Genomic DNA, 13,093 nt, shown 5'->3' with positions numbered 1-13,093 from the left:
TTGGCACAACAGAGAGCCTGTGTAAATATTCATAACTGGACTTACTGTACTCGGTTCTTAATATAAACACACTTTTGGACAGATCCTATAATATTCCAAACAGGTTACACACATGCACCTTGAACTACTGAAGTAATATTATAAAAGCTATCTTTGTTATCACTTGTTTTTCTTTTGACCTGTCACCTGGGTGATGCTGCCATGAGCAGCTCAGCTCTCTGAATCAGGACAATACTGGCAAATCATCTCTACCTTCATTCTACAATTCTATTTCAATATGCATGAGGTTGACAAATGAAAGGCCTGTTGCCTGACCAGAGCTCTAGCTTTAAAGATTTATTCTTACTCTTTTTATTTCTGTGTATCCCTAGGTGAGTGATTCCCACTGGTATCCAGGTAGTCTTGGAGACCAGATAAGGGCATTAGTTGCCTTGGTGCTGGAGTAATAGGCTGTTGTGAGCCATTCATTCATTCATTCATTCATTCATTCCTCACTATCATAGGTGTTGGGAACCAAACTCAGTTACTCTGGAAGAGCAACAAGTGTTCTTAACCATTGAGCCATTTCTCTGGACCCCCAGATTTCTTACTTGCAAAGAATTTTAGAGTTTTCAACAAATAGATAGTAATCAATCTTTACTGACACTGAGGTAATGAATGTAAAAGTCGTTTTTATCTCTACAAATCCTAGAGTGTGGTAGCATCTAGTAAACAAAAGGTGCCACATAATTGATAGGAACTAAATAGCAAAATAGTTGCAACCTCTAATGGCATGGTCCTTGCAATGCATACTTTATTCCTTCCTCTCTATTTCTTCTATAACCATTTTATTGACTCACAAATTCCACCAATTCCTGTATTTCATTGAGATATTCATTCCAACAATACATCTGTTTCTTCATTCATTTACTCCTCTCTCTTTTATTCAAAACAACTGTTCCATTAATTATACAATTTCCTTGTTCATTCTATTGATTGATAAAATTCACATCACCGATTTCATGAATTCATTCATGAATTAACTGACATACATAATACAAACATACATGTTATAGACATTACATATAACATATATACATATATGTATGTACACATAAATATATATTCTTGTACCATGCCCTTTCCCTAGATGGTAAATTTTTAATGTTCAGTTACTTTTAGAGTAAATCCTGATCTAAATTACTTCATAAACATAAACTGAATGTAGGACAATCATTTGAGACATTAATGTTTTTAGAACTTACCATCCAGGCCATGGACACAGACCACCAGGTGAATCCCATCTTCCAAGTTTTCCTCCTCTTCCTCTGGTGGGAAATATGGTATGTCAGAAGCTAGTACAGATAAGTCACTGTACAGAAATCCTTCAATCTTCAGTTCTTTTTTAAACTTTTCTTTGGCCTGATAGAAACTGGAGAATATACCAATTAATCACAAACCATGCTGTTTGTTCCATGTTGAGCAGGGAATGAGTTGGGCTGATATTTAGGAGCGATGAGTATTCACAAGCAAACTGTTTTCAGAATATCAAACATTGAATGTAGCTTAGGGGAGATGCTGGTTTTAATAAAAGGGCAGGAAAATAGCTCAACTAAACCATAGAAATAGTTTTGACTCTGCAGATTTCTATTTAAATCTGGAATTGGACAGGAAACTGGGTAATGAGACTTATAAGAATCCTGCAGTTAACAGGATGTGAACACCTTTAAAACCAGCTCCTGAGAGGGAAGTTCCTATCCTGTGATACAAGCCCACCACGGTTTAGCTTCTGCCTGCTTTTCAAGTACTACCTCCTACCACTCCCAACAGCAACACAGATTTTTGGGGTTTGTATTTTGTTCTTTTGTTTTGTTTTTGTTTGTTTTCTATTCAGCAGCATAAACTATTTGGCTTATCTTGGTTTCTTCGTGCTTATGTGTATTCTTGGAATCCTGAAATGCCCTTTATACCCAGCTAAGATGTTGTTTTTATAGTTACTTGACAAGTTGGTGGTTAACAATATTGACTTACAAATGAGAATACTAAGGCTAGAATCTTTGTTTTAACACTTCTGATGATTGTTGGTTCTCTGAAATGTTTGGGGGTAGAAGAGATTTAGGTTTCGGTTTTTTAAGATTTAGGGATATATACGCATGCATACTCACTATCTCCCATAGTGAGATAATATGAGGCTGAGGTCATATCTATACACAGAATTATGTTTTGTTTTCTGTATGGCCTAAGCCTATGACCTAAAGGTAAGGTAATTAAATGTAATGTTTTTACTAGGATTGAATATAAAACAATATCATGGTGCAAAAATGCTCTACATGTTTGTCATACCAGCTTTTAAGGTATTTTAGGTTTCAATAGTGTGAAAATACAATTTGATTATAGATTTCTTGCCCAACATGAGCAAAGTCCTAATTTTGATCTAGAGCAGTAAAAAACATGTAAATTTGTAGATCTTGGATAAGGTACAATTGCATGTTTTCAAGTTTGTGGTATTCCATTATTATTATCAGCATCCTCTTCTACTTCCAGTCAATAACTTTCCCTCCTTGAACATGTTTCTTCTGCTCCTTTTCTCTAATGTATAGTCACTGCTTCCAGATAAAACTTTTGGCTCCCCAGAGCATTCAGGAATCATCAGATTTTCCCAAAACTGTTCTTGATTTTGTTCTGGTCTCATCTGCCTGGTCTCCTGCAAGACTTTGAATAAGTTGGAGCTAAACAACCCTGACTCAGCTTTGGACAGTGTCTATCTAGACTTCTTGAATGGGTGACCAGTGTAAATGGCAGGTATTTAATACTATTTATTACACAGAATGTTCAATGTTTATCTGCCTGAGCTATTTCTTTATGTGAAAATCAGCATCTATTAGCTGTTGACAAGAGAATAATAATTATGAGATACACTGATAAAATATTTCTATCAAGTGTCCAATAGTAGATATAGCTGATAATTGAGGATTCAAAATAAATATAGTCCAAGCCAAAGATCAAGATATATATTCTGCTACTGGAAAAAAAAAAAAAAAAAAAAAAAAAAGAGTAGTGGCTTTGAGAAGCTCACAATCTTAAAGGGAACTTAAGGAGGCAAAGCTCATGGGATCCTTTCCCTTTACGGTCCCAAAGTCTCCTTTTCAAGATATGAAAATGTGGAGTCTCGATGGTATTCATAAGAGTTGTACATCACAATAAAACCAAATAGATTTTCATATACCCATTAGTAATTCAGTTAATACATTATATATATATATATATATAGTAATACATTGACACAATGTATTACTATAGAAGCATTGAACTACAGAATCAAGATGGAGTTATATGCAAAGATATTTCTAACATTTTAAAATGGAAAAATAATCTAGAAGTACCACAATAATCTTATTTTTATCAAAAGTAAATATATTTAGGAGACAAACATCAACATATAAATTTTCTGCATAAAAATTGTTATGCTGTTATGTTGGGAGATGGGCTTATCGGTAATTCTTTATACTACTTAGACATTCAAAATTGCATGATATATACATTATTGTTTAATTTCAGTGAAAATAACAAATGCCTCCATGTTTAAATCATATGCAGGAAGCTGAGAAAACTTTGGAAATATCTAAACGATTGAGGATCTTATAAGCTATCCACAAGCTTACCTGAACATCCTTTCACTGACTTCTTCCTCCAATTTGCTGGACTGGGTAGAAACAACACCAAAGGAACCCAAAGGTTGATGAGTAATGGGAGCCAGGTTCTGTTTGGAAGAGAGTCCAACCCTAGCAGGAGTCTCCTTGGGTACAGATGAGAAGGGGAGACATGTGGCAGTGCAAGACACAGACAAGTTAACGACTTCCACTGCCTTCAGGCTATCCAGAGTAAAGGCCTCTGTGGAGTTCAAGTGGGACCCAGACACGGAAGTTCCTGCCTTCAGCTCTTGGTTTCGTGATGCTTGGGAGGCAATAGTGTGAGTCACAGTGGGGCACACAGTGCCTGCTTCATGTTTTACCTCCAGAGAGGCATTATGTCTTCTATTCAATGTCATGGCATTATTGACACTTGGTGAACCACTTTGTACACCTGTAGAGCTCAGGTTGACAGCTTCAACAGCTGGTGCACAACTGATTTCAGGCACCCTGCGGTGAGACCCAGCCCTGACTTCTGAGATGCTGTTGCTGGACAGTATGTGTTTATTCACACTTGACTCTCTAGGTTTGCCTTTTGCACTTTCCGCGGCTGCTCTATGAAAAGAACCAGTACTAGAATTTTCAAGCACTATAGTACATGGTATTTTTAAGTTAAGACCTTTGGTTTCAACACTTTGTGTGTTCTCAGCCATGCCATCCAAATAACAGGGTTCTTGGAGGTCAGGCTGCTTCTCTTTGCCTTTGGGGATGTCTATGTACCCAGGGCCCTGGGGTCTGTGAGAATCTAAAGCTATATTTGCAAGGGAATGTCCTGCCCTGACATCCTGGACCCTGGATCCACCATAAGAATGAGAACTGTGTCTGGGTGAACCACTGTCCTTCTGAGAAACGTCGAGGTCTTCAGAAAATCCTTCTGTGTTCTTCCTAGTATCTGCAGCTTCAGCAATATCCTCTGGGCTGCTGATCTGGGGTGCAGAGACAGACTTGGTTAGCTTGGTCAGTGCCAACTCCCGCTCCTCCTCTTCAAAAGGCAAAGAGCTGATAGAGGTAAGAGAAGCCTGGATGCCACTGGGCAGACTAGTGTTGCTCTCTGTATGGCCACCCTCCAAAGAGTTCCTGTGATGAGCATGCCTTCGAACCACCTGATGTAAAACCTCACGATCACTGGGTAACTCCAGGGCCCTGCTCCGGGCCTCAGACCAGGCAACAGAGCTTGGTTCACTTTCAATGCCTGAGTCAGATATTATGGAGGCTGACCTCTTGATAACACCAGAGAGCACTGACAGATCTTCCTGTTCTTCTGCATGGTCCAGCAGGGAAGACCTGGTGTCGGAAGGTTCCCTCATAGCAGTGTTCACTATGTCACAGGGCTCAGCAGGGGTAAGCTTCAGACTCAGCACTACAGGCTTTCCCTCCTGATCTGCTCCCTTTCCTAAAGTCCTGAATTCAAGAGCAGCTTTTTGGCTTAAAGAGTGAGCATTATTCTGACTTATTCCTGATTCAGCTTTGTTTGGCATAGTCTTAACAAGATCATAGCTGTCCGTAGAGTTCCTGTCCTCATGCTGAGTATTAAGGTCCTGCATGGGCTCGGCTCTACCGTGATTTTTATTGCTAGATTGCACATCAATGTAGGTCAGTGCTGGGGTCTGGTCATTCTCAGGGCCTGAACTTCTAGACATGTCCACATCTGCTAGTGAAACTTTGACAGCATCAGACCTTGGGACAGTCCAGCATTCATCTTCAGGCACCCCTGCTTTGTTTTGAAATTCGCCAATGGTCAGATATATTTGAGAGGCTGAGCACACATCTGCAGGATTTCGTGTGGAGACATTCTCTTCCATCTCTGAACACCTAATAGCATCTTTGTCAGAGCCCAACTGCAGTGCTTTTGTAGTAGATAATGGAATGTCCTTTCCTGAGGATGTTTTTTCGAGATTTTTTTCCTTCTCTTTTAGATTCATTGAAGGATTTGTTACTGGGACATCAAAATTAGGATAAACACTAGAATTATGTCCTGTAACAAAAGAAGAAAATTATATTGTAGTTTACAAACCAATATCATAAATTATTCAAATGCCTAATTGTATGAAAATAATCCAACACTTCCTCATTACTAGTCTTTGAAGGGGGATGACCTTCATATTTGTGAAAGTTCTCAAGTTAAAGAAAACCTAGGTTACTTAGGAGTGTACAGATATTTTATGCTACCCAGGTGACTCGGGTTAAAATCACAAAGAGTTTATGTTGATGAACTAAATGAAGATATGAGCATGGCAAAATGTGATTAGAAGATTTGGCAAGGAAAAAAGGAATACCCATTAGACTTCTGTGAAAAGATTGCATCTAGATGTGAGGCCAGTAACTTACTCAATCTTGTCCACGTAAGAAAGCACCAGTGAACAGTCAAGATCCTGTGGCTAAGATGAATTCCTCAGATTTACAGACTGACTACATAGAGGGATGCTCCAGGACAAGGAAAAGTCCTGAGAGCACAAAAACTTCTAGCTAAGCTTCAACCTATGGATCATCTTCCTCTCTATTTCTCATCTGTCTCTCAGTGTGTGTGTGTCTGTGTCTCTGTCTGTCTTTCTCTCTCTCCTTCCCCTGCCCCTCCCTCTTCCACCTCCAGTTTTTATTTTGTGGAGATGGCCATCCTTTATTTCTAGTAATAAAAACTTTAATTATGAGCACAGCTCCTTCTTGAGTTCTGAGAGTCATCCTATCATGTTCTTAGACATGGGTACGTTACATGAACTAAGAACTTGTATCCAGTGACAAGACTTGCCGGCTGCCACTTTGCCTGCAGAATCTGAAATAAAATTACAGTTGAGACATGTTAGTGCCTGACTTGCCTTATGCAAAAGAAAACAGAAAAAAAAGACTAGAGAGAAGGCAGCTATTTTATCTTAACATACTGCTCACCCTTCTTTTTGTCAGAGTACAATTAGCATCTCCTATTTGCAATAGGAAGAGGTCAGTCCTAAGAACAGTGTTTACAGAGTAAAGATAGAAAGATAACTTTGGAGCTGGGAAGGTGTGATGGTGAACTCCAACGTTGTCATTCATGAGCACCCTCAGCAGCTGTGGACTTCAGTAAGGCTCTCCGCCTCCCTCAACTGGGGGGTGGGCAGACCCGCAGTAGCCTGCAAGCTTTTCACTCATTCCCAATTCATTATGTGAAATGATGCCATGCATAGAGACAGAGTTCTACCTTCAGCAAAATAAACACTATTAAGTGTGGGTTCTGGCGTCAGCTTAATTGTCCTGGGTGACAGTCCCACCACACTGAAGTTTCCAGAGTCACAACTATCTTCAGAGGCTGATAGCAAGGAACCAAAGTGTGACCTTTTGTCTTGTTTTCCTTTAGCTGTTTTTTATAAGCTATTCTCCTTTATTTTATTTCTATTTTAAAAATCCTTCCTTTCTCCTCCTGTCTACAACTGGACAGTAACGAACGTTCTCCATGTGTACCTGTCATAATCTAAGATGTGAGATGTGGCATGTGGCATTTCCCACATATATCATATAAACAAGAGGATGCTATGCTGGTGTTTCCTTTAACAAGTAACCATCACCTGTTGATGGACACCTACACTGGTGCCATTTCCTGACTATTGTGAACAGCAGCACATCAGTGAGCACATGTCTTTGTGGGAGGACATGCAGTTCTCTGGGTGCATAGTAGTTCTGGTTTCAGTTTTGGAAGAGACTTCCATTCTAATTCCTGTAGTAGCTGTACCAGTTTATACTCTTAGCAACTATGGGGGCAAACAGGAAGGAAAAGGAGATCCATAGAAGAGCAAGAGGGCAAGGAGGGGCAATAGAGGAAAAGGAGGTCAGCCATGAGTTCAGGAGCATATGAGCAACACAAATAGGACTTGATGAATTTGTGTTGTTTGTTTATTTCTTTCTTTATTCACTTTCCTTCCTGATTATAGCCCCCTCCCTTCTCTCCTCCTGGTCCCATTCTCCCTCCTTCTTTCTCCTCTTCCCCTGCCCTTACTTCTCAGAAAAAGGAAGCTGCCCCTCCACCAGACTACCAACCCACACAAGCTTCTCAAGTCTCATCTGGACTGAGCACATCTTCTTCCCCACTGGCCTGGTAAGGTAGCCCACCAGGGGAAGTGATCAAAAAGCAGGGAACAGAGTCCATAAGAGAGAAACCCCACCCCTTTCTAGGGTACCTACATGAAGGCCAAGCTACCCATTGACTACATCTGTGTAGGGGGCCTAGCTCAAGTCCATTCATGCTCTTTTCTTTGGTTGGTGCTTCAGTCACCATAGGCCTTCCTGGGCCCTGGCTAATTGGCACTGTTGGTTTTCTTCTCGAGCTCCTATTCCCTCCCTTTTATCCTTTTGCCCAACACTGAGAGGCTCTCCCCAGCAGCAGATCGAAACAGATGCTGATGCTCACAGCCAAACATTGGGCTAAGGGTAAGGAATCTTGTGGAAAAGTGGGGGGAAGGAGAGAAGGACCTGGAGGGTATAGGAGCTCCACAAAACCAACAGAACCAACTAACCAGGACCAAGATAGGGGGCTTGGAGTGACTGAAGCACCAACCAAAGACCATGCATGGACAGGACCTATGTCCCTTAAACAGGTGTAACTGATGGGCAGAGGGTCCCCTAGTGATGGGAACTGGACTGTCTCTGACATTGATACTATTCCCTGCTTTTTGATAACCCCACCCGCAGCCCCCTATGGGCAGCCTCACCAAGCCACAGGAGAAGAGGATGTCATTAGTCTTGATGCAACTTGATGTGCTGGAGTGGGCTAGTGGAGGAGGGGAGTTTCCCTTTTCTGGGAAGTAGGAGAGGGCAAAGGAGGAGCAGGAGGGTGAATGGGACCAGGAGGAGAGGAGGAAAGGAACTACAATCGGATGTAAAGGGAATAAGTTAATTACTTTTTAACAAAGAAAAGAAAAAAGAAGTGCTCATTGTCTTTAGCCACCAGGGAAATGCAACTCAAAATGACTCTGAGATTCCAATTTACACCTATCATAATGGCTAAGATAAAAATACTCAAGTGATAGCACATGCTGGAGAGGATGTGGAGCAAGGGGAGCACTCCTCCATTGCTGGTGGAAATGAATGCAAACTTGTACAACCACTTTGAAACTCAATCTGACACTTTCTCAGAAAATTGGGAATAGCTCTACCTCAAGAACCAGCTATCTCTTGAGTTCTTTTTTTATTTTGTATGCTAGCCCTTTGTCTCATATAAGGTTGGTAAAGCTCTTTTTGATCTGTAGGCTGTCATTTTGTTCTGTTGACAGTGCCCTTTGCCTTACAGGAGCTTTTCAGTTTCATGAGGTCCCATTTATTAATTGTTGATCTTAGAACCTGAGCTGTTGGTGTTCTGTTCATGAAATTGTTTGTTATGCCAATGAATTTCAAGGCTCTTCCCCACTTTTTCTCTAACAGATTTAGTGTGTCTAGTTTTTAAAATTATTTTATTTTTGCACATATACATTTATATTTTTACACATATATATAATAGATTACCTATGGTGAGAAGAAATGTGACACAATCAGGAATTATATAAATGTTACATTCTTAGTGTTTTGGCTATTTGTATTTGACAGCCTTGAAGAAGACATCTTTCCTATCTTGGTGCATCTAAATTTGTGATTGTAAACCAATCTCCATGACATATTATCATTATCAACTTAGAATACCTATCTAGACCTAAAAACATCTTAACCCCTAAACAATTAAGCTTCATTTTAAAACTAAGGTACCTGGTCTTCAACTCCCTCAGAGACTTGAGAAGGAGTAAACTTGATTATCTGAGTATGCCAGGAGTGCAGGTTAGTAGCTTTCCAAATGGAAAGAAGACAGAGGCACTTTTCTACCTGAATAGTCACCCAAAACTTTCTATAATGTTGGGGCATCTTCAGGGAGATCAGGAGGGAATGAGAGAGGGGGCTACAACCAGGATATGAAGAATTTAAACAGCAGAACAGGCAGATAATTTATATTGCTAATCCTACCATATGGGACTAGCTCTGAGACTGGCTGAAACATGAATGTCTAGGCATAGACAATGCTTCTTGTTGACTACAGAACCCCTATGAATTACTATCAGATGCCATTCTTCGTATGGCATGAATGAAGATGTAAAGATATCTTCTTTTCCTGCTCATAAAAAGAGCAGAAATCCAGCCTTAATTGTTCCATGCATCACACATACCTTTTATACACTTATAATTTTAGGACTGAGTGTCTGGTTTTATGTTGAGGTCTTTAATCCACTTAGACTTTAGTTTTGTGCAGAGTGATAAATAAGAACTCAAGAAATTAAGCACCATCAAATCAAAGTATCCAATTGAAAAAATTGGGTACAGAATTTAAACAGAGGATTCTCAACAGAGGAATACTGGATGTTCAAGAAGCACGTAAAGGAATGTTCAACATTCTTACTTATCAGGGAAACACAAATAAAAATGACTCTAAGATTCCACTTACACCTATCTGAATGTCTATGATCAAAAACTCAAGTGACAGCACAGGCCAGATAAGATTTGGCTAAAGGGGAACTAAGCCTCCATTGCTGGTGGGAGTCTAAACTTGTACAACTGTTTCAGAAATCACTCTGGAGCTTTCTCAGAAATTTGGGAATAGCACTCCCTCAAGACCCAGCTATACCACTCCTGGGCATAAACTCAAAAGATACTCCATCATTTAACAAGGGCATTTGTTCAACTATGTCCATAGCAGTTTTATTTGTAATAGCCAGAATATGGAAACAACACAGGTATCCCTCAACTAAATAATGGATAAAGGACCCGTGGTACATTTGCACAATGGAATACTATTCAGCTATTAAAAAACAACGAAACCTTGAAATTTGCAGGCAAATGGATGGAACTTGAAAAGATCATCCTGAGTGAAGTAGGACCCGGAAAGACACATATGGTATATACTCAATTTTCAGTGGATATTAGCCCAGCATAGATGTCTTCTGAGAGATTCCACCTAGGCAGGGGTTGGACAGATGCTGGGACTTGCAGCTGGTCTCTGGGCAGCTGGAAGGAACCAGAGGGTTCAGGAGCCCCAGAGGGAGACTATCAAGGCAGGTGGATCTGGACCCATGGGGACCTCCACAAACTGATACACCAACCAATGACAATGCATGCAGAGAGCCTATACCCCCGGTCAGATATAACCAATGGACAGCTCATTCTCCATAGTTGTGGATGGAGCAGAGGGTGCCTCTGTGAATTCTGGTGCCCCCCAATTTGATCATTTTCCCTTGGCGGGGAGGCCCTGGGGGCATACTGAGGAAGGGAAAGCCGGCTATTGGGTGAGACCAGATAGGCTGTGGTCAGATGGTGGGGGAGGTGGGGGGGGGGTGGGCTCCCCTGTCAGAGGTCTAGGGGAGGAGAATAGGACAGAAGAGGGAGGGAGGGTGGGAACTGGAAGATAAGAGTGAGGGGCTACCAATCAGCATGTAATATGAATAAACTATAATAAATAAAAAAGTGAAAAAACTAAAAGACCCAATTATCCAACTCCTGAGTATATACCCGAAAGATGCCCCACCATACAAGAAGGACATTTGCTCAACTATGCTTATAGCAATTTTATTCATAATAGTCAGAAATTGGAAACAAAGCAGATGCTCTCTCAACTGAAGAATTGATAAAGAAAATGTGGTACACAATGGTTTGCTATTCAGCCATTAAAAAGAAGGAAATCTTGAAGCTTGCAGATAAATGGATGGAACTAGAAAAGATAATCTTGAGTCAGGTAAACCAAACCGTAAAGGATATACATGGGATTTTTAGCCATATAGTACAAGATAAGCATACTATAATTCACAGACCCAAAGAAGATAAGTAACAAGGAGGGCGCAAGGAAGGTTGCTTAAATCTCACTCAGAAGGGGAAATAGTGTAGACAGTGGAAGTGATTGAAGAGAGGGAACAGGGTAGGAAAGGGAGCACAGAGAGAAATAAGGGTGGAGATGAGACCTGGAGATAGCCCAGGTGGGAGGACAGAGGGCTTGCAGAGAGAAGAGAAACCAGTGGAGGGGGTATCTGTTTTAATAGAACAGAGTTGGATGGATACGGTAGTAGGGAAAACGTGGGGGAGAGTAAATATGATCCAAATACATTGTACAAAACCTTCAAAGAATTTATGAAATGATAGTTATTAAATGTAATAAAGAAACCCATTACTTCATATGTTAAGATTTTGAAATTCAAAATAAAAGTTAAAAGGCTTTGTGTGGCTTAAATAGAAGCTAACATAAAACTTCTCTTAAATGTTACCATGAATTAAACCATAAATATACGACACAAGGCTTTGATACATACTTATCTAATAATTTTCTGTGTAATTTGTAAATAGATTGAGGGAGGAATGAACTCCTTTACCTGGGTGCAGCCAATGAACCTGAAAATACTGGGAGGCATGTGCCGTCCTCTTAGGACATTTCCTCAGCTGAAAATTCCCCAAGATCCCCTCCACACACATGTAGCGTGGTACATCCTACCACCCTGTGATGATTCACTGTGAACACTTGTCTCCCTGAAGGAGGCAGTTTGTGTTTTATGTCTGTAGTGCACAGGCTGTCATCATGTCCAGTACATATTTGATGAACTGTGTTCCTGAAAGGAACTAAGCCAAGAACAGGAATCGAGCAAAACAAAGAATATTGTGTTCATTGATTGCTTGTATTGGCATGACTGTAACTACTGCAATGATGTTTAGCTCCATAAAGGCAATACTAGCATGACTTTGATGAAAATATCTCCATACTAAGCAATGGTTTTATAAGATCAAAAGTGGGCATTTGCTATAAGAGCCAACAAAGTGGACACTTGTTATAAGCACAGAGGAGCTTTTGTCTTGATGGACTTTTCAAAATATTTGGAAGCACACAAAGGTACAACAAGTTGTCTTGCCAAAAAAGTATGTATGCTGTGGAAAATCTAGGTTGGGTGGTTTCAAAGGACCACATAACTAAGGAACGGAGATATGAGCAGAGCACAGAGAGGACTTCAGGCAGTGGAAATGATCTACATGCTATACTATGCTATCCTGGCCACTGAGTACCATGAGAAGAATTCAGAGTAGTGCTAGTACCAAGTCAACTTCACATGCTAATTGCTGACCTAACACAGCGGCATGGGCTGTAACACAAGTTCCCTTTGGGTAGAGGATATTGGCACTGCAGAGGAGAGGGAATGCACGCGCAGGGCCAAGGAGTCCATGGGCTACCTCTGCACCTTACTCTTTATATTTCCATTGCTGGGAATCAAAAATTACTTTAAAAGAATAGTTTACAAATGTCAACATAAGTACAGCACAGGCAGTATTCTGGGGGATGTGCATTGATCTTCCTGAGTCAAAGTAGACACATGTAAAGACTAGAATTCTGGGGTGTGTAGTCTGGCCAGACCTTGGTTAGGCTTTAAGTGGATGAAGAGAGAGTACACAGAGGAGTATGGCTATGA

General features: G+C 40.5%; 1 protein-coding gene across 1 annotated transcript in view; it reads right to left on the bottom strand.

The window, feature by feature from the left end:
• Positions 1-13,093, bottom strand: part of Fam135b (family with sequence similarity 135 member B) — a 285,376-nt gene that overhangs the window by 23,819 nt on the left and 248,464 nt on the right. The window contains exons 13-14 of the mRNA XM_051159566.1: positions 3,642-5,643; positions 1,245-1,411 (exon numbers count right to left, since the gene is read on the bottom strand). Of these exons, the coding sequence (XP_051015523.1) occupies positions 1,245-1,411; positions 3,642-5,643 (2,169 nt within the window). The remainder of the gene's footprint in view (positions 1-1,244; positions 1,412-3,641; positions 5,644-13,093) is intronic.

The sequence above is a fragment of the Acomys russatus genome, chromosome 17 (genome assembly GCF_903995435.1).
Source record: "Acomys russatus chromosome 17, mAcoRus1.1, whole genome shotgun sequence".
Classification (NCBI taxonomy): domain Eukaryota; kingdom Metazoa; phylum Chordata; class Mammalia; order Rodentia; family Muridae; genus Acomys; species Acomys russatus.
Note: the sequence above shows the minus strand (reverse complement) of the source record. Positions and strands in the feature narration are given on the sequence as shown.